Below are 27822 nucleotides of genomic sequence, written 5' to 3' on the forward strand. Positions count from 1 at the left end.
TGAAGCAATCAGCAGGCAGAAGGGCCAGTGGCTATGAATTGGAGTCTCTGGATGGAACTGTTCGCGTCCCGTTGCCAAGCCTCATAGAATGTAACAACATACCAAATAACAGAGAGGAGATTCCAACCCCCGAAGTAGCTCTTCATCATGCTCATTTAAGGTCAGTTGCACACTTCATCCCAGACATTGATCCGCAAGCTCCCATTATGCTTCTCTTAGGACGGGACATTATCAGAATGCATGAAGTCCGTAAACAGGTGAATGGCCCTCACAACCTGCCTTATGCACAGAAGTTAGACCTGGGCTGGGTCATTGTTGGAAATGTGTGCCTAGGCAATGTTCACAGGCCACTTACGATTAGCACGTTCCACACAAATACCACAGAGCTGCAACGACCCACTCTCTTTGATGCATGCCCCAATGTGTTCCATGTGAAGGAGAGGTTCAGTGACACTCAGCCCACCAGTGAGCCTCCAGCATATCCTGAGGACCAGCCTGTCTGTGAAACCGACCACCTTGGATGCACGGTGTTCAGACGGACCAAGGATGACAACCAGGTGGCTCTCTCCATTCAAGATACAACGTTCATGGAGATAATGGATGAAGGGCTACAAAAGGACTCAAACAACAGTTGGGTGGCGCCATTACCCTTCAAGAACCCACGCCCACGGCTCCCAGACAACAGGTCACAAGCGCTGAGGTGTCTCATGTCTCTCAAGCGTAACTTTGAAAAAAAGCCTGAGATGAAAGACCATTTTCTCGCCTTCATGGACAACATGCTTCGGAACGGGCATGCAGAGTTAGCTCCCCCTCTCAGCCTGGATAAAGAAAAGTGGTACTTACCAACGTTCGGTGTGTATCATCCGAAGAAACCAAAGAAAATATGTGTGGTATTCGATTCCAGTGCCCAGTACAACGGCGTGTCACTCAACGACGTGCTGTTAACGGGACCCGACCTTAATAACACACTGCTGGGAGTGCTGATTCAGTTCAGAAGAGAAGCCATCGCTGTCACAGCCGACATAGAACAGATGTTTTATTGCTTCCTGGTAAGAGAAGAAGACCGTGATTTCTTACGTTTTCTCTGGTTCCAGGATAATGACCTCTCCAAAGCCATCGTGGATTACCGCATGAACGTCCACGTCTTCGGCAACAGCCCTTCACCAGCAGTGGCTATTCACGGTCTACACAAGTCTGTTCATTGCAATGAGTAGGGAAGACCTGGTTCTAGTCTGTTAAATTCCATTGCAGTTATTTCGTATCTGTCGACCACTTTGTCTGGCTTAGCATCGTCGGTATGTATACCTTGTTTTGTGAGATTGTCTGGAGATATTATTCATTATTTTTGACAGTAATTTTTGATCTTTGATCAGTAAAGTTTATAAAGTAAAATCTGGGGACAGTCAGAATGTACTTAGGCTTGCTATGCTAGCTCGTGTGTCGTTTGTTAATGACCAGAAAGTGTTTTCTCATGTTTCTTCTCATATAATACTGCTAAAAATAGTACAATCAATATGCAACAGTAATAGTGCAATCAGCCTTTATTCATTTGGAGTTGATTTTGTATATTGGCGTGACGCTAATTTGCTTTGCTCTTTTGTATGTTGCAGTTTCACTTTTCTCTGTAACTCCAATAAACCTGTGGATCTAATAATGTAGAAAAAACATAAACGAATATCCACTTCTTGATCTTGGATTTCTGGACGAACAGCAAAGGAAGCTGACCCCAAGCCTCTGTGGTTGATTCTGTGTTAAGGCATGTTATTCCCAATTATGTGTTGTGGCTGGGTTGATATAGGTATGTGTGATATAGGTTGATATAGGTACATGTATCTTAAGCATCTTATCTTAATCTTATGTATGTCTTAAGCCTAGTTGAACGGAGGAATTATGGTATTCTTCTGTAGCCTGACGAGTAACTTTAACCGTTGTTCATTTGAACTCAAAGACAGCCGGATGCTTTGTTTATAGACTATTTATGGGTGGCTTTTTGACCTATCAATTCGTGTTTTTTTCCTTTATTAAAATCAAAGATGTTCTTCAATGATTGTATATTAAGAGCAGGGACACGTTTGTGTGCATTTTGTTTTGTGATTTCACCGGAAAGAATAGAGTCTCTATCCGCAACGGCATTAAGCGATATATTGACACGCTCGTCTGTGTGTGAAGGAATATACAAGTCCTCGCAGAACCTTTTACTGTATATGCGCGCAACCCACCCCCCTCCCCACACACACACAAAAAAAAATAAAAAAAGTGGGCTCCCCCAAAGGCCACGGTATAGTTCAAACACTGCCCTTGTGAAAAAGAAGTGTGCTCAATTGTATTGAATATGTACATGTAGTGTACTTCAGATTTTGTATATATTTTGTATATAAGTATATATTTTTTAAACTACTTTGAGGTAATATAACATTAAAAGGCTACTTACTTAAATAGTGTACTTCATACTATGACTAGAATTACGTTTTCATAAATGTAAATCAATAAATCATTGGTTTAATCATGTTTATATATATATATATATACAGTATTGTTCAAAATGATAGCAGTACAATGTGACTAACCAGAATAATCAAAGTTTTTCGTATATTTTTTTATTGCTACGTGGCAAACAAGTTACCAGTAGGTTCAGTAGATTCTCAGAAAACAAATGAGACCCAGCATTCATGATATGCACGCTCTTAAGGCTGTGCAATTGGGCAATTAGTTGAAAGGGGTGTGTTCAAAAAAATAGCGGTGTGGCATTCAATCACTGAGGTCATCCATTTTGTGAAGAAACAGGTGTGAATCAGGTGGCCCCTATTTAAGGATGAAGCCAACACTTGTTAGGGGCCAAGCCCCCGAAGGGGCTGTAGCCCCTCTTGAAATTGTTGGTTTACTTTATTATTATTATTATTAGGGGCCAAGCCCGAAGGGCTGTAGCCCCTATTGTAATTGTTAGTTTTCTTATTATTATTATTATTATTATTATTATTCTTCCTCCCCACTGGGTTCCTATGGCAGCCCTATGAACCATAAGTAGGAAAATGATGAAAATTAGCACACTTGTAAAGATGCTCATTAAAAATAATTGGACCAAATTTGGAGTCTCTACATCCAACTCCATAGCGCCACCACCAGTTCAAAAATACAACATTGAAACTGCTATAACTTTTGAACCCTTTGTAGTAGGAAAATGAAACTTAGTACAATAGATTCCTCTCATTATTTTGATCTCAGTCTATGTCTTACATTAAGGCTCCGCCCATTACAGTAACGGCCATTTTGAAAAGTACAGTATTTAGTTTTTCCTCTACTCCTCCTTCAAAGTTTGTCCAATTTTGTTCAAATTTGAATGATATGATCTTTGGACTGATCCAAATAGAAATGACAAAACAGATTTTTTTTATTCATCTTTGTTCAAAAGTTATGATGTTATGAACTTAACAAGGTCGACCCAAATTTGGTTCAGAGGCTGTATCTCGGCCAAACTTTGATCAATCGAAATGAAAATTGGTATGCTTCATCAGACCCATGATCTGAGGGTCCATGCCAAAGTTGGGAACAGCGCCACCTAGGGGTCATGAGATATGAAAAAAGGCTATTTTTGCCCATAACTTCTGAACGCTTTGTCAGAAAATCATAATCCTGGTGTCTTTGGATTCCCCGTGTCATGCCGAATCTGGCGATACTGGATATGTCAGGATTGGATGAACCACGTGACCGCCATTTTGAATTTTGTCATAAACTGCTATATCTTTTGAAATATTGGACATATCTGCACAAAATCTCGTATGCTTGACCGATAGCATGTCCCAAACGTACCTGAGAAGTTTCAGAATAGCGCCACCTAGTGTTCCAGAGATATAAGATTTTTTGCTAAAACATTTATAACTTTTGAAACCTTTGTCCAAATTTGATGCAATTTATGTCATTTTGTTCCCTGGTTTATGCAGATTCCGCCAATGTCTCATTTGTCATTTTCCAAACATGTGACTGTCCACCATATTAAAACTAATGGAAAACAGTTTTTTCGCTACTCCTCCTTCAAAATCTGTCCAATTCTGTCCAAAATTGGCTCAGATGATCTTCAGACCGAGCCGCACAGAAATGACTGAACGGATTTTTGATATTCGCTACCGTTTCTGAGAAATCAGTCTCTGAAGTTGACCTTGCCTGTGTTTTTGCCTTTATGCTAGTTAGCTTAGCATGCTAATTGGTTAGCAGACCTCTGCAGGTTTGTAAAAGAGTGCCTCCCCAGTGGCGCAACAGGATAAGCGACAGACTCCGGACCCAGAGATATAGGGTTCGAATCCCGTGGAGGGCAATTTTATAAAATGTTGTGCAATGTGTTATTTCGATTCCTTTATTATCAGAGTAAGTGTTGTACTTATCTTTCTTCCTCTTGGATTAGAAATAAGTGCGTTTTTGTTAATTTTGTTCATCTGAACTTCTGTTCATTTTTAGTTCATCCTAACTATACTTCTGAACCTATCTATTACTCAAGTACAGTCTATTTCTGCCATTTTTTTCCTTCTGGCTCTGCATTGCGCTACTGCCGCATCTTAGGCTTGGCCCCGTAATCGCTGCTTGCAGCTATATTTATTATTATTATTATTTTTCCCGAATGGGAGTCAATGGCAGCCCTATGAACCGTATATAGGAAAATGATGAAATTTGGCACACTTGTAGATATCTTCATCAATAATGCATATACCAAATTTGGAGTCTCTAAGACCTACTCCATAGCGCCACCACCAGTCCAAAAATTCAACATTTAAACTGTTATAACTTTTGAACCCTTTGGAATAGAGAAATGAAACTTAGTACATCTAATTCCTCTCCTCACCCTCCTCATATTCAATAGCTTACATTAAGGCTCCGCCCCTTACAGTAACAGCCATTTTGAAAAGTACAGTATTCAGTTTTTTTGCTACTCCTCCTTCAAATTTTGTCCAATTTTGTCGAAACTTGGCAGAGCGAATCCTTGGACTGAGCCGCACAGAAATGACTGAACAGAATTTTGATATTCATCTCTGTTCAAAAGTTATAATGTCATGAACTTAACGAGCTCGACCCAAAATTGGTTCTGATGCTGTATCTCGGCCAAACTTTGATCAATCGAAACGAAAATTGGTACGCTTCATCAGACCCATGATCTGAGGGTCCATGCCAAAGTTGGGAACAGCGCCACCTAGGGGTCATGAGATATGAAAAATGGCTATTTTTGCTCATAACTTCTGAACGCTTTGTCAGAAAATCATAATTTTGGTGTCTTTGGATTCCCCGCATCATGCCAAATCTGTGGATACCAGATATGTTAGGATCGAATAAACTATGTGACCGCCATTTTGAATTTTGTCATAAATTGCTATATCTTTTGAAATATTTGATATATCTGCACAAAATTTGGTATTCGTGACCGACAGCATGTCCCGAACGTACCTGAGAAGTTTCAGAATAGCGCCACCTAGTGTTCCCGAGATATAGGAATTTTTTGCTAAAACATTTATAACTTTTGAATGCTTTGTCCAAATTTGATATAATTTATTTCATTTTATTCCCTGGCTTATGCAGATTCCGACGATATATCATTTGTTATTTTCCAAACATGTTACTGTCCGCCATATTGAAACAAGTGAAAAACAGTTTTTTTGCTACTCCTCCTACAAATTTTGTCCAATTTTGTCCAAATTTGTCTCAGATGATCTTCGGACTGAGCCGCACAGAAATGACTGAACGGATTTTTGATATTCGCTACCGTTCCTGAGATATTTGTCACTGAAGTTGACCCTTCCTGTGTTTGTGTTTTTATGCTAGTTAGCTTAGCATGCCAATTGGTTATTTGCAAAATGCGCTTCTGTTCCAGACGTTGAGTCATTTTGAGATTGATCTAAACAGAACTTTTTAAATATTAAATGCTGTGCATTTATTTGAAAAAAATCTTAATTTTGAGTCGACTGTCATTAGAACTATGGAACTTCAGCAGGTGTTTGAACACAAGCCCGGCCGGTGGCGCAACGAGATGAGTGATGGATCCAGCGCCCAGAGGTTATGGGTTCGAGTCCCGTGGGGGGCGGTCTTTTAAAGGTCGCTCTGCGTTAGGCGAAAGCCCCTTCTGGGGCTTGGCCCCGTACAACTGCTTGCAGTTCTTGTTATTATTATTATTTTTCCCGAATGGGAGTCAATGGCAGCCCTATGAACCGTATATAGGAAAATGATGAAATTTGGCACACTTGTAGATATCTTTATCAATAATGCATATACCAAATTTGGAGTCTCTAAGACCTACTCCATAGCGCCACCACCAGTCCAAAAATTCAACATTTAAACTGTTATAACTCTTGAACCCTTTGGAATAGAGAAATGAAACTTAGTACATCTGATTCCTCTTCTCACCCTCATCATATTCCATATCTTACATTAAGGCTCCGCCCCTTACAGTAACAGCCATTTTGAAAAGTACAGTATTCTGTTTTTTTGCTACTCCTCCTTCAAATTTTGTCCAATTTTGTTGAAACTTGGTAGAGCGAATCCTTGGACTGAGCCGCACAGAAATGACTGAACAGAATTTTGATATTCATCTCTGTTCAAAAGTTATAATGTCATGAACTTAACAAGCTCGACCCAAAATTGGTTCTGAGGTTGTATCTCGGCCAAACTTTGATCAATCGAAACGAAAATTGGTACGCTTCATCAGACCCATGATCTGAGGGTCCATGCCAAAGTTGGGAACAGCGCCACCTAGGGGTCATGAGATATGAAAAATGGCTATTTTTGCCCATAACTTCTGAACGCTTTGTCAGAAAATCATAATTTTGGTGTCTATGGATTCCCCGTGTCATGCCGAATCTGTGGATACCGGATATGTTAGGATCGAATGAACCACGTGACCGCCATTTTGAATTTTGTCATAAATTGCTATATCTTTTGAAATATTTGATATATCTGCACAAAATTTGGTATTCGTGACCGACAGCATGTCCCGAACGTACCTGAGAAGTTTCAGAATAGCGCCACCTAGTGTTCCCGAGATATAGGAATTTTTGCTAAAACATTTATAACTTTTGAATGCTTTGTCCAAATTTGATATAATTTATTTCATTTTATTCCCTGGCTTATGCAGATTCCGACGATATATCATTTGTTATTTTCCAAACATGTTACTGTCCGCCATATTGAAACAAGTGAAAAACAGTTTTTTTGCTACTCCTCCTACAAATTTTGTCCAATTTTGTCCAAATTTGTCTCAGATGATCTTCGGACTGAGCCGCACAGAAATGACTGAACGGATTTTTGATATTCGCTACCGTTCCTGAGATATTTGTCACTGAAGTTGACCCTTCCTGTGTTTGTGTTTTTATGCTAGTTAGCTTAGCATGCCAATTGGTTATTTGCAAAATGCGCTTCTGTTCCAGACGTTGAGTCATTTTGAGATTGATCTAAACAGAACTTTTTAAATATTAAATGCTGTGCATTTATTTGAAAAAAATCTTAATTTTGAGTCGACTGTCATTAGAACTATGGAACTTCAGCAGGTGTTTGAACACAAGCCCGGCCGGTGGCGCAACGAGATGAGTGATGGATCCAGCGCCCGGAGGTTATGGGTTCGAGTCCCGTGGGGGGCGGTCTTTTAAAGGTCGCTCTGCGTTAGGCGAAAGCCCCTTCTGGGGCTTGGCCCCGTACAACTGCTTGCAGTTCTTGTTATTAGGGGCCAAGCCCCAAAGGGGCTGTAGCCCCTCTTGAAATTGTTGGTTTACTTTATTATTATTATTAGGGGCCAAGCCCCAAAGGGGCTGTAGCCCCTCTTGAAATTGTTGGTTTACTTTATTATTAGGGGCCAAGCCCCAAAGGGGCTGTAGCCCCTCTTGAAATTGTTGGTTTACTTTATTATTATTAGGGGCCAAGCCCCGAAGGGCTGTAGCCCCTATTGTAATTGTTCGTTTTCTTATTATTATTATTATTATTATTATTATTATTATTCTTCCTCCCCACTGGGTTCCTATGGCAGCCCTATGAACCATAAGTAGGAAAATGATGAAAATTAGCACACTTGTAAAGATGCTCATTAAAAATAATTGGACCAAATTTGGAGTTTCTACAACCAACTCCATAGCGCCACCACCAGTTCAAAAATACAACATTGAAACTGCTATAACTTTTGAACCCTTTGTAGTAGGAAAATGAAACTTAGTACAATAGATTCCTCTCATTATTGTGATCTCAGTCTATGTCTTACATTAAGGCTCCGCCCATTACAGTAACGGCCATTTTGAAAAGTACAGTATTTCGTTTTTCCTCTACTCCTCCTTCAAAGTTTGTCCAATTTTGTTCAAATTTGAATGAAATGATCTTTGGACTGAGCCAAATAGAAATGACAAAACAGATTTTTTTTATTCATCTTTGTTCAAAAGTTATGATGTTATGAACTTAACAAGGTCGACCCAAATTTGGTTCTGAGGCTGTATCTCGGCCAAACTTTGACCAATCAAAACGAAAATTGGTACGCTTCATCAGACCCATGATCTGAGGGTTCATGCCAAAGTTGGGAACAGCGCCACCTAGGGGTCATGAGATATGAAAAAAGGATATTTTTGCCCATAACTTCTGAACGCTTTGTCAGAAAATCATAATCATGGTGTCTTTGGATTCCCCGTGTCATGCCGAATCTGGCGATACCGGATATGTCAGGATTGGATGAACCACGTGACCACCATTTTGAATTCTGTCATAAATTGCTATATCTTTTGAAATATTGGACATATCTGCACAAAATTTGGTATGCGTGACCGATAGCATGTCTCAAACGTACCTGACAAGTTTCAGAATAGCGCCACCTAGTGTTCCAGAGATATAAGATTTTTTGCTAAAACATTTATAACTTTTGAAACCTTTGTCCAAATTTGATGCAATTTATGTCATTTTGTTCCCTGGTTTATGCAGATTCCGCCAATGTCTCATTTGTCATTTTCCAAACATGTGACTGTCCACCATATTAAAACTAATGGAAAACAGTTTTTTCGCTACTCCTCCTTCAAAATCTGTCCAATTCTGTCCAAAATTGGCTCAGATGATCTTCAGACCGAGCCGCACAGAAATGACTGAACGGATTTTTGATATTCGCTAGCGTTTCTGAGAAATCAGTCTCTGAAGTTGACCTTGCCTGTGTTTTTGTCTTTATGCTAGTTAGCTTAGCATGCTAATTGGTTAGCAGACCTCTGCAGGTTTGTAAAAGAGTGCCTCCCCAGTAGCGCAACAGGATAAGCGACAGACTCCGGACCCAGAGATATAGGATTCGAATCCCGTGGAGGGGAATTTTATAAAATTTTGTGCAATGTGTTATTTCGATTCCTTTATTATCAGAGTAAGTGTTGTACTTATCTTTCTTCCTCTTGGATTAGAAATAAGTGCGTGTTTGTTAATTTTGTTCATCTGAACTTCTGTTCATTTTTAGTTCATCCTGACTATACTTCTGAACCTATCTGTTACTCAAGTACATTCTATTTCTGCCATTTTTTTTCCTTCTGGCTCTGCATTGCGCTACTGCCGCATCTTTGGCTTGGCCCCGCAATCGCTGCTTGCAGCTATATTTATTATTATTATTATTATTATTTTTCCCGAATGGGAGTCAATGGCAGCCCTATGAACCGTATATAGGAAAATGATGAAATTTAGCACACTTGTAGATATCTTTATCAGTAATGCATATACCAAATTTGGAGTCTCTAAGACCAACTCCATAGCGCCACCACCAGTCCAAAAATTCAACATTTAAACTGTTATAACTTTTGAACCCTTTGAAGTAGAGAAATAAAACTTAATACATCTGATTCCTCTCCTTACCCTCATCATTTTCAATATCTTACATTAAGGCTCCGCCCCTTACAGTAACAGCCATTTTGAAAAGTACAGTATTCAGTTTTTTTGCTACTCTTCCTTCAAATTTTGCCCAATTTTGTCGAAACTTGGCAGAGAGAATCTTTGGACTGAGCCGCAAAGAAATGACTGAACAGAATTTTGATATTCCTCTCTGTTCAAAAGTTATGATGTCATGAACTTAACAAGCTCGACCCAAAATTGGTTCTGAGGCTGTATCTCGGCCAAACTTTGATCAATCGAAACGAAAATTGGTACGCTTCATCAGACCCATGATCTGAGGGTCCATGCCAAAGTTGGGAACAGCGCCACCTAGGGGTCATGAGATATGAAAAATGGCTATTTTTGCCCATAACTTCTGAACGCTTTGTCAGAAAATCATAATTTTGGTGTCTATGGATTCCCCGCGTCATGCCGAATCTGTGGATACCGGATATGTTAGCATCGAATGAACCACGTGACCGCCATTTTGAATTTTGTCATGAATTGCTATATCTTTTGAAATATTTGATATATCTCCACAAAATTTGGTATGCGTGACCGTCAGCATGTCCCGAACGTACCTGAGAAGTTTCAGAATAGCGCCACCTAGTGTTCCCGAGATATAGGAATTTTTGCTAAAACATTTATAACTTTTGAATGCTTTGTTCAAATTTGATATAATTTATTTCATTTTGTTCCCTGGCTTATGCAGATTCCGACGATATATCATTTGTCATTTTCCAAACATGTTACTGTCCGCCATATTGAAACAAGTGAAAAACAGTTTTTTCGCTACTCCTCCTACAAATTTTGTCCAATTTTGTCCAAATTTGGCTCAGATGATCTTCGGACTGAGCCGCACAGAAATGACTGAACAGATTTTTGATATTCACTACCGTTCCTGAGATATTTGTCACTGAAGTTGACACTTCCTGTGTTTGTGTTTTTATGCTAGTTAGCTTAGCATGCCAATTGGTTATTTGCAAAATGTGCTTCTGTTCCATACGTTGAGTCATTCTGAGATTGATCTAAACAGAACTTTTTAAATATTAAATGCTGTGCATTTATTTGAAAAAAATCTTCATTTTGAGTCGACTCTCATTAGAACTATGGAACTTCAGCAGGTGTTTGAACACAAGCCCGGCCGGTGGCGCAACGAGATGAGCGATGGACCCAGCGCCCGGAGGTTATGGGTTCGCGTCCCGTGGGGGGCGGTCTTTTAAAGGTCGCTCTGCGTTCGGCGAAAGCCCCTTCTGGGGCTTGGCCCCGTACAACTGCTTGCAGTTCTTGTTAGGGGCCAAGCCCCAAAGGGGCTGTAGCCCCTCTTGAAATTGTTGGTTTACTTTATTATTATTATTATTAGGGGCCAAGCCCCGAAGGGCTGTAGCCCCTATTGTAATTGTTAGTTTTCTTATTATTATTAGGGGCCAAGCCCCAAAGGGGCTGTAGCCCCTCTTGAAATTGTTGGTTTACTTTATTATTATTATTATTATTATTATTATTTTTCCCGAATGGGAGTCAATGGCAGCCCTATGAACCGTATATAGGAAAATGATGAAATTTGGCACACTTGTAGATATCTTCATCAATAATGCATATACCAAATTTGGAGTCTCTAAGACCAACTCCATAGCGCCACCACCAGTCCAAAAATCCAACATTTAAACTGTTATAACTTTTGAACCATTTGGAATAGAGAAATAAAACTTAGTACATCTGATTCCGCTCCTCACCCTCATCATTTTCAATATCTTACATTAAGGCTCCGCCCCTTACAGTAACAGCCATTTTGAAAAGTACAGTATTCAGTTTTTTTGCTACTCCTCCTTCAAATTTTGTCCAATTTTGTCGAAACTTGGCAGAGAGAATCTTTGGACTGAGCCGCAAAGAAATGACTGAACAGAATTTTGATATTCATCTCTGTTCAAAAGTTATGATGTCATGAACTTAACAAGCTCGACCCAAAATTGGTTCTGAGACTGTATCTCGGCCAAACTTTGACCAATCGAAACGAAAATTGGTACGCTTCATCAGACCCATGATCTGAGGGTCCATGCCAAAGTTGGGAACAGCGCCACCTAGGGGTCATGAGATATGAAAAATGGCCTTTTTTGCTCATAACTTCTGAACGCTTTGTCAGAAAATCATAATTTTGGTGTCTATGGATTCCCCGCGTCATGCCGAATCTGTGGATACCAGATATGTTAGGATCGAATGAACCACGTGACCGCCATTTTGAATTTTGTCACAAATTGCTGTATCTTTTGAAATATTTGATATATCTGCACAAAATTTGGTATGCGGGACCGTCAGCATGTCCCGAACGTACCTGAGAAGTTTCAGAATAGCGCCACCTAGTGTTCCCGAGATATTGGAATTTTTGCTAAAACATTTATAACTTTTGAACGCTTTGTCCAAATTTGATATAATTTATTTCATTTTGTTCCCTGGCTTATGCAGATTCCGACGATATATCATTTGTCATTTTCCAAACATGTTACTGTCCGCCATATTGAAACAAGTGAAAAACAGTTTTTTCGCTACTACTCCTACAAATTTTGTCCAATTTTGTCCAAATTTGGCTCGGATGATCTTCGGACTGAGCCGCACAGAAATGACTGAACGGATTTTTGATATTCGCTACCGTTTCCGAGATATTTGTCACTGAAGTTGACACTTCCTGTGTTTGTGTGTTTATGCTAGTTAGCTTAGCATGCCAATTGGTTATTTGCAAAATGTGCTTCTGTTCCATACGTTGAGTCATTCTCAGATTGATCTAAACAGAACTTTTTAAACATTAATTGCTGTGCATTTATTTGAAAAAAATCTTCATTTTGAGTCGACTCTCATTAGAACTATGGAACTTCAGCAGGTGTTTGAACACAAGTCCGGCCGGTGGCGCAACGAGATGAGCGATGGACCCAGCGCCCGGAGGTTATGGGTTCGAGTCCCGTGGGGGGCGGTCTTTTAAAGGTCGCTCTGCGTTCGGCGAAAGCCCCTTCTGGGGCTTGGCCCCGTACAACTGCTTGCAGTTCTTGTTATTATTATTATTATTATTTTTCCCGAATGGGAGTCAATGGCAGCCCTATGAACCGTATATAGGAAAATGATGAAAGTTGGCACACTTGTAGATATCTTCATCAATAATGCATATACCAAATTTGGAGTCTCTAAGACCAACTCCATAGCGCCACCACCAGTCCAAAAATCCAACATTTAAACTGTTATAACTTTTGAACCATTTGGAATAGAGAAATAAAACTTAGTACATCTGATTCCTCTCCTCACCCTCATCATTTTCAATATCTTACATTAAGGCTCCGCCCCTTACAGTAACAGCCATTTTGAAAAGTACAGTATTCAGTTTTTTTGCTACTCCTCCTTCAAAGTTTTTCCGATTTTGTTCAAATTTGAAATAAATAATCTTTGGACTGAGCCGCATAGACATGACTAAACAGATTTTTTTAATTCTTCTTTGTTCAAAAGTTATGATGTCATGAACTTAATGCGGTCGACCCAAATTTTGTTCTGAGGCTGTATCTCGGCCAAACTTTGATCAATCAAAACGAAAATTGGTACGCTTCATCAGACCCATGATCTGAGGGTACATGCCAAAGTTGGGAACAGCGCCACCTAGGGGTCATGAGATATGAAAAAAGGCTATTTTTGCCCATAACTTCTGAACGCTTTGTCAGAAAATCATAATTTTGGTATCTATGGATTCCCCGCGTCATGCCGAATCTGTGGATACCGGATATGTTAGGATCGAATGAACCACGTGACCGCCATTTTGAATTTTGTCATAAATTGCTATATCTTTTGAAATATTTGATATATCTGCACAAAATTTGGTATGCGTGACCGTCAGCATGTCCCGAACGTACCTGAGAAGTTTCAGAACAGCGCCACCTAGTGTTCCCGAGATATTGGAATTTTTGCTAAAACATTTATAACTTTTGAACGCTTTGTCCAAATTTGATATAATTTATTTCATTTTGTTCCCTGGCTTATGCAGATTCCGACGATATATCATTTGTCATTTTCCAAACATGTTACTGTCCGCCATATTGAAACAAGTGAAAAACAGTTTTTTCGCTACTCCTCCTACAAATTTTGTCCAATTTTGTCCAAATTTGGCTCAGATGATCTTCGGACTGAGCCGCACAGAAATGACTGAACGGATTTTTGATATTCGCTACCGTTTCCGAGATATTTGTCACTGAAGTTGACACTTCCTGTGTTTGTGTGTTTATGCTAGTTAGCTTAGCATGCCAATTGGTTATTTGCAAAATGTGCTTCTGTTCCATACGTTGAGTCATTCTCAGATTGATCTAAACAGAACTTTTTAAACATTAAATGCTGTGCATTTATTTGAAAAAAATCTTAATTTTGAGTCGACTCTCATTAGAACTATGGAACTTCAGCAGGTGTTTGAACACAAGCCCGGCCGGTGGCGCAACGAGATAAGCGATGGACGCCGCACCCGGAGGTTATGGGTTCGAGTCCCGTGGGGGGCGGCCTTTTAAAGGTCGCTCTGCGTTCGGCGAAAGCCCCTTCTGGGGCTTGGCCCCGTACAACTGCTTGCAGTTCTTGTTATTATTATTATTATTATTCTTCCTCCCCACTGGGTTCCTATGGCAGCCCTATGAACCATAAGTAGGAAAATGATGAAAATTAGCACACTTGTAAAGATGCTCATTAAAAATAATTGGACCAAATTTGGAGTCTCTACAACCAACTCCATAGCGCCACCACCAGTTCAAAAATACAACATTGAAATTGCTATAACTTTTGAACCCTTTGTAGTAGGAAAATGAAACTTAGTACAATAGATTCCTCTCATTATTGTGATCTCAGTCTATGTCTTACATTAAGGCTCCGCCCATTACAGTAACGGCCATTTTGAAAAGTACAGTATTTAGTTTTTCCTCTACTCCTCCTTCAAAGTTTGTCCAATTTTGTTCAAATTTGAATGACATGATCTTTGGACTGAGCCAAATAGAAATGACAAAACAGATTTTTTTTATTCATCTTTGTTCAAAAGTTATGATGTTATGAACTTAACAAGGTCGACCCAAATTTGGTTCAGAGACTGTATCTCGGCCAAACTTTGACCAATCAAAACGAAAATTTGTACGCTTCATCAGACCCATGATCTGAGGGTCCATGCCAAAGTTGGGAACAGCGCCACCTAGGGGTCACGAGATATGAAAAAAGGATATTTTTGCCCATAACTTCTGAACGCATTGTCAGAAAATCATAATCCTGGTGTCTTTGGATTCCCCGTGTCATGCCGAATCTGGCGATACCGGATATGTCAGGATTGGATGAACCACGTGACCGCCATTTTGAATTTTGTCATAAACTGCTATATCTTTTGAAATATTGGACATATCCGCACAAAATCTCGTATGCTTGACCGATAGCATGTCCCAAACGTACCTGAGAAGTTTCAGAATAGCGCCACCTAGTGTTCCAGAGATATAAGATTTTTTGCTAAAACATTTATAACTTTTGAAACCTTTGTCCAAATTTGATGTAATTTATGTCATTTTGTTCCCTGGTTTATGCAGATTCCGCCAATGCCTCATTTGTCATTTTCCAAACATGTGACTGTCCACCATATTGAAACTAATGAAAAACAGTTTTTTCACTACTCCTCCTTCAAAATCTGTCCAATTCTGTCCAAAATTGGCTCAGATGATCTTCAGACCGAGCCGCACAGAAATGACTGAACGGATTTTTGATATTCGCTACCGTTTCTGAGAAATCAGTCTCTGAAGTTGACCTTGTCTGTGTTTTTGTCTTTATGCTAGTTAGCTTAGCATGCTAATTGGTTAGCAGACCTCTGCAGGTTTGTAAAAGAGTGCCTCCCCAGTGGCGCAACAGGATAAGCGACAGACTCCGGACCCAGAGATATAGGGTTCGAATCCCGTGTAGGGCAATTTTATAAAATGTTGTGCAATGTGTTATTTTGATTCCTTTATTATCAGAGTAAGTGTTGTACTTATCTTTCTTCCTCTTGGATTAGAAATAAGTGTGTTTTTGTTAATTTTGTTCATCTGAACTTCTGTTAATTTTTAGTTCATCCTAACTATACTTCTGAACCTATCTGTTACTCAAGTACATTCTATTTCTGCCATTTTTTTCCTTCTGGCTCTGCATTGCGCTACTGCCGCATCTTAGGCTTGGCCCCGCAATCGCTGCTTGCAGCTATATTTATTATTATTATTATTTTTCCCGAATGGGAGTCAATGGCAGCCCTATGAACCGTATATAGGAAAATGATGAAATTTGGCACACTTGTAGATATCTTCATCAATAATGCATATACCAAATTTGGAGTCTCCAAGACCAACTCCATAGCGCCACCACCAGTCCAAAAATTCAACATTTAAACTGTTATAACTCTTGAACGCTTTGGAATAGAGAAATGAAACTTAGTACATCTCATTCCGCTCCTCACCCTCATCATTTTCTATATCTTACATTAAGGCTCCGCCCCTTACAGTAACAGCCATTTTGAAAAATACTGTATTCAGTTTTTTTGCTACTCCTCCTTCAAATTTTGTCCAATTTTGTCGAAACTTGGCAGAGAGAATCTTTGGACTGAGCCGCAAAGAAATGACTGAACAGAATTTTGATATTCATCTCTGTTCAAAAGTTATGATGTCATGAACTTAACAAGCTCGACCCAAAATTGGTTCTGAGGCTGTATCTCGGCCAAACTTTGATCAATCGAAACGAAAATTGCTACGCTTCATCAGACCCATGATCTGAGGGTCCATGCCAAAGTTGGGAACAGCGCCACCTAGGGGTCATGAGATATGAAAAATGGCTATTTTTGCTCATAACTTCTGAACGCTTTGTCAGAAAATCATAATTTTGGTGTTTATGGATTCCCCGCGTCATGCCGAATCTGCGGATACCAGATATGTTAGGATCGAATGAACCACGTGACCGCCATTTTGAATTTTGTCATAAATTGCTATATCTTTTGAAATATTTGATATATCTGCACAACATTTGGTATGCAAGACCGTCAGCATGTCCCGAACGTACCTGAGAAGTTTCAGAATAGCGCCACCTAGTGTTCCCGAGATATAGGAATTTTTGCTAAAACGTTTATAACTTTTGAACGCTTTGTCCAAATTTGATATAATTTATTTCATTTTGTTCCCTGGCTTATGCAGATTCCGACGATATATCATTTGTCATTTTCCAAACATGTTACTGTCCGCCATATTGAAACAAGTGAAAAACTGTTTTTTCGCTACTCCTCCTACAAATTTTGTCCAATTTTGTCCAAAATTGGCTGAGATGATCGTTGGACTGAGCCGCACAGAAATGACTGAACGGATTTTTGATATTCGCTACCGTTCCTGAGATATTTGTCACTGAAGTTGACCCTTCCTGTGTTTGTGTTTTTATGCTAGTTAGCTTAGCATGCCAATTGGTTATTTGCAAAATGTGCTTCTGTTCCATACATTGAGTCATTCTCAGATTGATCTAAACAGAACTTTTTAAATATTAAATGCTGTGCATTTATTTGAAAAAAATCTTCATTTTGAGTCGACTCTCATTAGAACTATGGAACTTCAGCAGGTGTTTGAACACAAGCCCGGCCGGTGGCGCAACGAGATGAGCGATGGACCCAGCGTCCGGAGGTTATGGGTTCGAGTCCCGTGGGGGATGGCCTTTTAAAGGTCGCTCTGCGTTAGGCGAAAGCCCCTTCTGGGGCTTGGCCCCGTACAACTGCTTGCAGTTCTTGTTATTATTATTATTATTATTAGGGGCCAAGCCCCAAAGGGGCTGTAGCCCCTCTTGAAATTGTTGGTTTACTTTATTAGGGGCCAAGCCCGAAGGGCTGTAGCCCCTATTGTAATTGTTAGTTTTCTTATTATTATTATTATTATTATTATTCTTCCTCCCCACTGGGTTCCTATGGCAGCCCTATGAACCATAAGTAGGAAAATGATGAAAATTAGCACACTTGTAAAGATGCTCATTAAAAATAATTGGACCAAATTTGGAGTATCTACAACCAACTCCATAGCGCCACCACCAGTTCAAAAATACAACATTGAAACTCTTATAACTTTTGAACCCTTTGTAGTAGGAAAATGAAACTTAGTACAATAGAATCCTCTCATTATATTGATCTCAGTCTATGTCTTACATTAAGGCTCCGCCCATTACAGTAACGGCCATTTTGAAAAGTACAGTATTTAGTTTTTCCTCTACTCCTCCTTCAAAGTTTGTCCAATTTTGTTCAAATTTGAATGATATGATCTTTGGACTGATCCAAATAGAAATGACAAAACAGATTTTTTTTATTCATCTTTGTTCAAAAGTTATGATGTTATGAACTTAACAAGGTCGACCCAAATTTGGTTCAGAGGCTGTATCTCGGCCAAACTTTGATCAATCGAAATGAAAATTGGTATGCTTCATCAGACCCATGATCTGAGGGTCCATGCCAAAGTTGGGAACAGCGCCACCTAGGGGTCATGAGATATGAAAAAAGGCTATTTTTGCCCATAACTTCTGAACGCTTTGTCAGAAAATCATAATCCTGGTGTCTTTGGATTCCCCGTGTCATGCCGAATCTGGCGATACCGGATATGTCAGGATTGGATGAACCACGTGACCGCCATTTTGAATTTTGTCATAAACTGCTATATCTTTTGAAATATTGGACATATCTGCACAAAATCTCGTATGCTTGACCGATAGCATGTCCCAAACGTACCTGAGAAGTTTCAGAATAGCGCCACCTAGTGTTCCAGAGATATAAGATTTTTTGCTAAAACATTTATAACTTTTGAAACCTTTGTCCAAATTTGATGCAATTTATGTCATTTTGTTCCCTGGTTTATGCAGATTCCGCCAATGTCTCATTTGTCATTTTCCAAACATGTGACTGTCCACCATATTAAAACTAATGGAAAACAGTTTTTTCGCTACTCCTCCTTCAAAATCTGTCCAATTCTGTCCAAAATTGGCTCAGATGATCTTCAGACCGAGCCGCACAGAAATGACTGAACGGATTTTTGATATTCGCTACCGTTTCTGAGAAATCAGTCTCTGAAGTTGACCTTGTCTGTGTTTTTGTCTTTATGCTAGTTAGCTTAGCATGCTAATTGGTTAGCAGACCTCTGCAGGTTTGTAAAAGACTGCCTCCCCAGTGGCGCAACAGGATAAGCGACAGACTCCGGACCCAGAGATATAGGGTTCGAATCCCGTGGAGGGCAATTTTATAAAATGTTGTGCAATGTGTTATTTCGATTCCTTTATTATCAGAGTAAGTGTTGTACTTATCTTTCTTCCTCTTGGATTAGAAATAAGTGCGTTTTTAATAATTTTGTTCATCTGAACTTCTGTTAATTTTTAGTTAATCCTAACTATACTTCTGAACCTATCTATTACTCAAGTACATTCTATTTCTGCCATTTTTTTTCCTTCTGGCTCTGCATTGCGCTACTGCTGCATCTTAGGCTTGGCCCCGCAATCGCTGCTTGCAGCTATATTTATTATTATTATTATTATTATTATTATTTTTCCCGAATGGGAGTCAATGGCAGCCCTATGAACCGTATATAGGAAAATGATGAAATTTGGCACACAAGTAGATATCTACATCAATAATGCATATACCAAATTTGGAGTCTCTAAGACCAACTCCATAGCGCCACCACCAGTCCAAAAATTCAACATTTAAACTGTTATAACTTTTGAACCATTTGGAATAGAGAAATAAAACTTAGTACATCTGATTCCTCTCCTCACCCTCATCATTTTCAATATCTTACATTAAGGCTCCGCCCCTTACAGTAACAGCCATTTTGAAAAGTACAGTATTCAGTTTTTTTGCTACTCCTCCTTCAAATTTTGTCCAATTTTGTCGAAACTTGGCAGAGAGAATCTTTGGACTGAGCCGCAAAGAAATGACTGAACAGAATTTTGATATTCATCTCTGTTCAAAAGTTATGATGTCATGAACTTAACAAGCTCGACCCAAAATTGGTTCTGAGGCTGTATCTCGGCCAAACTTTGATCAATCGAAACGAAAATTGGTACGCTTCATCAGACCCATGATCTGAGGGTCCATGCCAAAGTTGGGAACAGCGCCACCTAGGGGTCATGAGATATAAAAAATGGCTATTTTTGCTCATAACTTCTGAACGCTTTGTCAGAAAATCATAATTTTGGTGTCTATGGATTCCCCGCGTCATGCCGAATCTGCGGATACCGGATATGTTAGGATCGAATGAACCACGTGACCGCCATTTTGAATTTTGTCATAAATTGCTATATCTTTTGAAATATTTGATATATCTGCACAAAATTTGGTATGCGTGACCGTCAGCATGTCCCGAACGTACCTGAGAAGTTTCAGAATAGCGCCACCTAGTGTTCCCGAGATATAGAAATTTTTGCTAAAACATTTATAACTTTTGAACGCTTTGTCCAAATTTGATATAATTTATTTCATTTTGTTCCCTGGCTTATGCAGATTCCGACGATATATCATTTCTCATTTTCCAAACATGTTACTGTCCGCCATATTGAAACAAGTGAAAAACAGTTTTTTCGCTACTCCTCCTACAAATTTTGTCCAATTTTGTCCAAATTTGTCTCAGATGATCTTCGGACTGAGCCGCACAGAAATGACTGAACGGATTTTGGATATTCTCTACCGTTCCTGAGATATTTGTTACTGAAGTTGACCCTTCCTGTGTTTGTGTTTTTATGCTAGTTAGCTTAGCATGCCAATTGGTTATTTGCAAAATGTGCTTCTGTTCCAGACGTTGAGTCATTCTGAGATTGATCTAAACAGAACTTTTTAAATATTAAATGCTGTGCATTTATTTGAAAAAAATCTTCATTTTGAGTCGACTCTCATTAGAACTATGGAACTTCAGCAGGTGTTTGAACACAAGCCCGGCCGGTGGCGCAACGAGATGAGCGATGGATCCAGCGCCCGGAGGTTATGGGTTCGAGTCCCGTGGGGGGCGGCCTTTTAAAGGTCGCTCTGCGTTCGGCGAAAGCCCCTTCTGGGGCTTGGCCCCGTACAACTGCTTGCAGTTCTTGTTGAACATGCATTTGAAAGCTGAGGAAAATGGGTCGTTCAAGACATTGTTCAGAAGAACAGCGTACTTTGATTAAAAAGTTGATTAGAGAGGGGAAAACCTATAAAGAGGTGCAAAAAATGATAGGCTGTTCAGCTAAAATGATCTCCAATGCCTTAAAATGGAGAGCAAAACCAGAGAGACGTGGAAGAAAACGGAAGACAACCATCAAAATGGATAGAAGAATAACCAGAATGGCAAAGGCTCAGCCAATGATCACCTCCAGGATGATCAAAGACAGTCTGGAGTTACCTGTAAGTACTGTGACAGTTAGAAGACGTCTGTGTGAAGCTAATCTATTTTCAAGAATCCCCCGCAAAGTCCCTCTGTTAAAAAAAAAGGCATGTGCAGAAGAGGTTACAATTTGCCAAAGAACACATCAACTGGCCTAAAGAGAAATGGAGGAACATTTTGTGGACTGATGAGAGTAAAATTGTTCTTTTTGGGTCCAAGGGCCACAGGCAGTTTGTGAGACGACCCCCAAACTCTGAATTCAAGCCACAGTACACAGTGAAGACAGTGAAGCATGGAGGTGCAAGCATCATGATATGGGCATGTTTCTCCTACTATGGTGTTGGGCCTATTTATCGCATACCAGGGATCATGGATCAGTTTGCATATGTTAAAATACTTGAAGAGGTCATGTTGCCCTATGCTGAAGAGGACATGCCCTTGAAATGGTTGTTTCAACAAGACAATGACCCAAAACACACTAGTAAACGGGCAAAGTCTTGGTTCCAAACCAACAAAATTAATGTTATGGAGTGGCCAGCCCAATCTCCAGACCTTAATCCAATTGAGAACTTGTGGGATGATATCAAAAATGCTGTTTCTGAAGCAAAACCAAGAAATGTGAATGAATTGTGGAATGTTGTTAAAGAATCATGGAGTGGAATAACAGCTGAGAGGTGCCACAAGTTGGTTGACTCCATGCCACACAGATGTCAAGCAGTTTTAAAAAACTGTGGTCATACAACTAAATATTAGTTTAGTGATTCACAGGACAAAATAGTTTTGAGTTTGTACAGTCAAAGGTAGACACTGCTATTTTTTTGAACACACCCCTTTCAACTAATTGCCCAATTGCACAGCCTTAAGAGCGTGCATATCATGAATGCTGGGTCTTGTTTGTTTTCTGACAATCTACTGAACCTACTGGTAACTTGTTTGCCACGTAGCAATAAAAAATATACTAAAAACCTTGATTATTCTGGTTAGTCACATTGTACTGCTATTATTTTGAACAATACTGTATATATATATATATATATATATATATATATATATATATATATATATATATATATATATATATATATATGTATATATATATATATTGTTTTTGCAAAATGAACAAAGGAGAAAATGTTCACAAAGCATAGTATGAATATACTATACAAACCACATCATAAAGCCTTTGAGACTGGCTCATGATGTGGGTGTGTGATCTGTCTTTTGTTCATTTATTTACTTGTTAGAAATAGAGAAAAACGTCTGGCTTTTTTAATGCCTAAAACATCTCGTGAATTCTACTTTCATTAGTGTTTCATGTTCATCTAGCAGCCTTATCACCAAACATTCACCAAGAGTTCAAAGTCCAGCAAAGTCAGGGGAACACTACACTCTGCCAGTGCAGAGCCCAAGAGGTAATTTACACATGATCATTTCATTGTGTATCTATCGATAACCATCTGTAAAATAAGATTTCTCAAGTATCCTTGACTTTCCAGTACCCTTGACAAGTATACTCACTGTAATGAACTTTTGTAACACAATTCTTACCTGTTGGAAAAGGTGTTTCAGTCAGGAAGAAGAGAAGCAACGTTGTCACCAGTAGTTGGTTATAAGTGCAGTAGCAGTGTAAGTGATTGTAAGGTTAAGCTCCACCTCTTTTGGCAGGGATGGGATCCTATTCCATTAAACTGTTGCGTTAACCCTTTCAAGAACACATAATCTACTGGTTGCTGTAAAGAGGTGTTTGATGTCTTGAGCCCCTTACTTCTAGCATATTAAATAAAATAAAAAGCTTTGGATGTTTTTAAAGTTTGAGAAATATGATTAATCTGATTGTGTTAAGTTTGTGAATGGAAAGAATGGAAAGCTGCCTTTTAACTGACAGACAACAGAAAACATACCTGGAGACATCCTGATGTCCTGTGAAGTAGTGAAGTATCCTGTGAAGTAGTGAATCATGACATTGTGATGTGTATCATATCATGGTATACTTGCCTAAGGTCCGAGCTAATATAAAGACACCAGAGTGGTAGATTTCTGCAACCACAGTGATTTTTACTATTTTTTACAGTGATTATTATTACAGTGATATTTACTGATTTTTACAGTGATTTTTACTATTACTCATACTCTTTCTTATTCAATAATAGAACACACTGTTAAAAAAAAAACTGTTCAGTTGCTGCCTGTACAAGTCATTTGAACTTAAGTCATAATAAACTGATTAAAAAATAAATAAATAAATAAATAAATAAATAAACAAACAAACAAACAAACAAACAAATAAATAAATGAGGATCTTGTATAACAAAACAAAAAAAAAAAAAAGTTTTTTATGCTTCACATATTTTTTATGCTTTAAAGTGATAGCTTTGTTCCAAACCTGTAAGAGAGTCCATCTTCTGTTAAACACAAAATATTATATTTGAAATGTTGGTAACCAGACTTCCATAATAATAAGGAAAATAATATATATATATATATATATATATATATATATATATATATATATATATATATATATATATATATATATATATATATATATATATATATATATATATATATATATATATATATATATATATATATATATATATATATATCGTCCCCTTGGAATTATAAGGTTCTATCTGACATTTTTGTCGAAATTGAGTTATTCACATATTCTTATTCTGTGACAACTTATTTACATTATGTAATGTTTTTTTTTTTTTAAAGTTGTGTACATTTTGGGACTTATTATCGGGAAAAGAAAAAGGTTCTATCTACAAAGTCGAACTCTGACTTGGCTCTATAAGGTTCTATCTGCGTGAGCCAATCAGCACTTCGAATGCACAGAAGAGGACTAATCAGGATCAACTTTATATATTGTGTCGCCGGCTTTTTCCTTGGCAGGAAAGACCGCAGAGATCGATTTTTTTTGTCCCACCCCTAATAACTATGATGTCTTTGAAACATCTGTGTATTTGACAAATATTGCATTTATTTCACTCCATCTTTGATAAACTATTCAAACAGCACAAGCATCCCTATAGGAAACAGTGGTGGACTTCATGTTTCGGTTTTTAGCTCCTTGCTGGAAAATTCATGTCAGGTGGCCATGATTATTTTCCTGTTCGGATAAGTTAAAATCTGTCATGGATGTTTGCAGCTCAATCTGACAACGGATAGACCGGATAATAGCAGTAATTTTAAGGTGAGCTTATACAGGCACATCTGCTTCATAATACGACATAAAAAGCTATCTTTGTGGCCAAATGTGTTACTCTGGCCTTGTGGTGGCTTGGACTGGCAATGGGAATAAGATATTCATATTTAGACGTTTGTCAGATGTCCAGATATTGGATATGTATCTGATTTAAAAAACACATCTGGGAGTGGCTCAGAATGGATGCAAAAAAAAAAATGTTTGCGTTTATATGCATGCAAAAATTTTTGATCTGGGTTAGATGTGAGTAAAAAAATCAGATTTTTTTGTGCCAGTGTAAACGCAGACATACAAAACGCAGAGCTGTGGGTGCCAGAGATGAAAACACTCTACAGGTCCAGAGGAGAATCAAAGGTAATCAATTAAACTAAAAGGGGAGGAGCCACCTTCACTCAGTGCTGTACAAAATGGCCAAGCCAAGCACTGGTGTGTGTTGTGGCATTTGTGTCAAAGTTTGCTATGATGGAGTTTCTGAAAGGTGTCTTAGTGGTGGTTGTGATTGTTGCATTTGATCTGCCTAATGCATGGGGAAGTTTGAGATACAGTCAAAGTCTAAGAAGCATGGGGCCAAAATCAGATCCAGCTTCCAGAAGTCCTGCCCTTTCTCCTCCAGGGCTCCGGAACACTTTGCAAGTGTCTTCTCCGTTTCAGAGTCCTTTGGGTTCTTCCTCCAGAGGCCTTGCACAGGAGCCTTTTGGCCTTCAGGAGAAGCAGCTGTTGCAGGGTCCAGTGAAGCCTTTGGATTGGAAGTATCCCATTGTTCCCGAGGTGCAGAGCGAGTTGGCGGTGAACTTCCAGTTGAGGCAACCCGTGACTCCCAGCAGTGTAGCGGTCCAATGCGGAGAGAACCGGGTTCTTGTAGAGGTCCAGCAGGACTTGTTTAGCAATGGTCATTTGATCCAGCCAACTGGCCTGTCTTTAGGCGGCTGTCCTGTTGTTGGTCAGGACTCTCAGTCTAAGGTGCTCATCTTTGAGTATGAGTTACAGGACTGCAACAGCGTGCAGATGGTAAGTACTCCTGAATCTGTTCATTCTAGTTGAGGATATCCAAAGTCCTCAAGGAGTGTCAGTTCACATGGCTGTTGTATTTGCAATGCCAGGGCAGCTGGTATAAACCTTTATTAAAGGGGTGGTTCACCCAATCATCTTATTGAGGAACAGTTGTTTTAACTACTTCAATCTCTTCCAGATGAATGAGGATGAGCTTGTCTACACCTTCTCTCTTACCTACACCCCTGAGGCTCTTGCAGGTACTCCGATTACCCGGGTTGAGGGTGCAGTTATTGGTGTTCAATGCCACTATCAAAGGTAAGTGGTCTGTGACTTTCACTTCCCCTTGCGCAACGGGGAGCCCATTTAATGGGTACTTTAATGAACCACAGGCTTCAGAATGTAAGCAGTGATGCCTTGAGGCCAACATGGGTCCCTTATGCCTCAACGGAGGTTGGTGAAGAAGTCTTGGTGTTCTCCCTGAAGCTTATGATGGGTTGGTACAGGTTTTTGATAAAAAGAAATCCTTATTCTTGTTTTTTTTTTCTAAAATGTTCCCTCTTTCTCTGTAGATGATTGGTCCAGTCAGAGACCTTCACCCCTCTATTTCCTGGGTGGCATTATTAACATTGAGGCATCTGTGAAGCAGTACAATCATGTGCCTCTGCGTGTGTTTGTGGACAGCTGTGTGGCCACTCAAGGGCCTGATGTGAACTCCCTTCTGAGATATTCCTTCATTGAGAATCATGGGTAAGGCCATGGCCCTTGATGCTATAGGACCGTTTTGGTTGCTTTTTAACCAGTCATGGCTAGGGTCTAGTTGCTCACTTTCTCTATAGTTGAGTTGCTCTTTGTCTTCAGGTGCTTTGTGGATGCCAAGGCTACAGCTTCCAGTTCCCGCTTCATGCCTCGGTCCCAGGTTGACAAGGTCCAGATCCAGCTGGAGGCGTTCGTGTTTCAGGAGAGCTCCAGTCCTTCTGTATGTACTATGCATATCACGAGTTAATTTGACTTCTCTTCCCATCTTTGGTTTTCTGATGTGTCTGTCATCCCTTGCAGATCTACATAACATGTGTTGTGAAGGCAACTATTGCTTCTGCACCCAGTGACGCTCAGCACAAATCCTGTTCATTCGCCAATGGGTACGTTGCACTATCTTATTTTAAAGCTGACTTTGCTCATGTTGAAGGTGGTGTCTTTGTCTTGGTTCAGGTGGTTTGCTGCTGATGGAAATGACCAAGTTTGTGGTTGCTGTGACTCAACATGTGGTCCTGATGGTGGAATTGCTGCTTCGCCCTATGGAGGTTAGTAACTTTTGCTCTTAAGGTTGCATTTGCTGTTTTAAGTGCTCTAACATGGCTCTCCTCTCTCTAGGTGTTCAGTGGGAAGGCAAGGCTACACTTGGTCCTGTGGTGGTTCAAGGGCAAAAGAAAGTTCCTCAATAAAGCTGACATCAATTCTTGCTTGTATCTGACTTGTTATATTTCTGTGCTCTCAAAAGGCTTGTTCAAGAGTTTTATTTGTCACATACACCCTTATACAGAATACAACCGGCAGTGAAATGTAAACAGGTCCGCTCCATGGACAACACACAGACTGATCAGTGGCTTACTTTAGCAGTGCATTCTGGGTAGAAATTGTCTGACGTGAGATCATGCCAATTCCAAAGTGCTGTAAGTGGCTCACTCAGCTGACTGGTGCTTTCTGCGCAGCTTCTCCAGAGCGGCTGCTTGACACTGTTTCATGATTGGCTGGCTTTACGGCATGACAAGCACTCATTTGGTCCCTTTAGTTCCACTACTGTTCACAAATCTCTTACTCTAAACTGCAACATTATATTGTCCTTTGTCAACTGAATACTCATTAGACTTCGCTTCAGTGATGGTGTAGTTTTATGTTTAGCTTCATAGACCCTTTTAACATTTCTGGGTTTCTCAGAGTGGAAGTCATCGTAGTTGAGTTAACTTTTATAGTGGTGACAGGAGGAGTACATTAAATATTTTGTCACCATTTGCTCAAATGGCAAAATAAAAATGCAGTAACAGTTTCACAACTTTCAAAAAGAGAGGGAAAATAGTGAGCTTGATAACTGCAGTGAAAAGAGCTGTTTTTTTTACCATCAATCCCATAGATGTTGTATTCTGAAACACCCTCACAGCAGTATTACAAATATGCAGCATTAAGCAGTACATCAAGTATTGCATAACTATTAGGGGTGGGAATCACAGGATAACTCCTGAGATGATACTATAATATTTTACCAACGATAACTATATCATAACACCAGCGATTCTTTGCCATGATATATATAAAATAAATGACACGTACATGTGTGGTCAACATGAGAACTTGTCTCTTGTAATTTACTGCAATTCCCACAACATAAACATTTAAATTTAAGGCTGTATGCTGTTT

The 27822-nt window shown here is 39.4% G+C and overlaps 2 protein-coding genes across 2 annotated transcripts in view; one reads left to right on the forward strand and one right to left on the reverse strand.

Annotated features, from left to right (window-relative positions):
* btr33 (bloodthirsty-related gene family, member 33) overlaps window positions 1–22841 on the reverse strand; it is a 67958-nt gene extending 45117 nt beyond the window's left edge. Inside the window, exon 1 of the mRNA XM_067435181.1 lies at window positions 22755–22841. The gene's annotated coding sequence lies outside the window, so the exon portion shown is untranslated. The remainder of the gene's footprint in view (window positions 1–22754) is intronic.
* Window positions 22842–24864: 2023 nt separating this feature from the next.
* On the forward strand, window positions 24865–26870 carry LOC137064104 (zona pellucida sperm-binding protein 3-like). Its single transcript, XM_067435440.1, has 8 exons — window positions 24865–25425; window positions 25607–25725; window positions 25800–25903; window positions 25980–26157; window positions 26269–26386; window positions 26467–26549; window positions 26620–26711; window positions 26782–26870. The coding sequence occupies exons 1-8, from the start codon at window positions 24877–24879 to the stop codon at window positions 26850–26852; spliced, it is 1314 nt and encodes a 437-aa protein (XP_067291541.1). The 5' UTR covers window positions 24865–24876; the 3' UTR covers window positions 26853–26870.
* Window positions 26871–27822: the final 952 nt, after the last annotated feature.

Source organism: Pseudorasbora parva, chromosome 24 (assembly GCF_024679245.1).
Source record: "Pseudorasbora parva isolate DD20220531a chromosome 24, ASM2467924v1, whole genome shotgun sequence".
In the NCBI taxonomy this organism is placed as follows: domain Eukaryota; kingdom Metazoa; phylum Chordata; class Actinopteri; order Cypriniformes; family Gobionidae; genus Pseudorasbora; species Pseudorasbora parva.

Coding starts and splice junctions, on each gene's coding strand:
- LOC137064104 (XM_067435440.1), top strand. CDS start 24,877: ATGATGGAGTTTCTGAAAGGTGTCTTAGTGGTGGTTGTGATTGTTGCA. Junction 26,158..26,268: donor TCCTTCATTGAGAATCATGG/GTAAGGCCATGG, acceptor CTTTGTCTTCAG/GTGCTTTGTGGATGCCAAGG. Junction 26,387..26,466: donor AGGAGAGCTCCAGTCCTTCT/GTATGTACTATG, acceptor CATCCCTTGCAG/ATCTACATAACATGTGTTGT.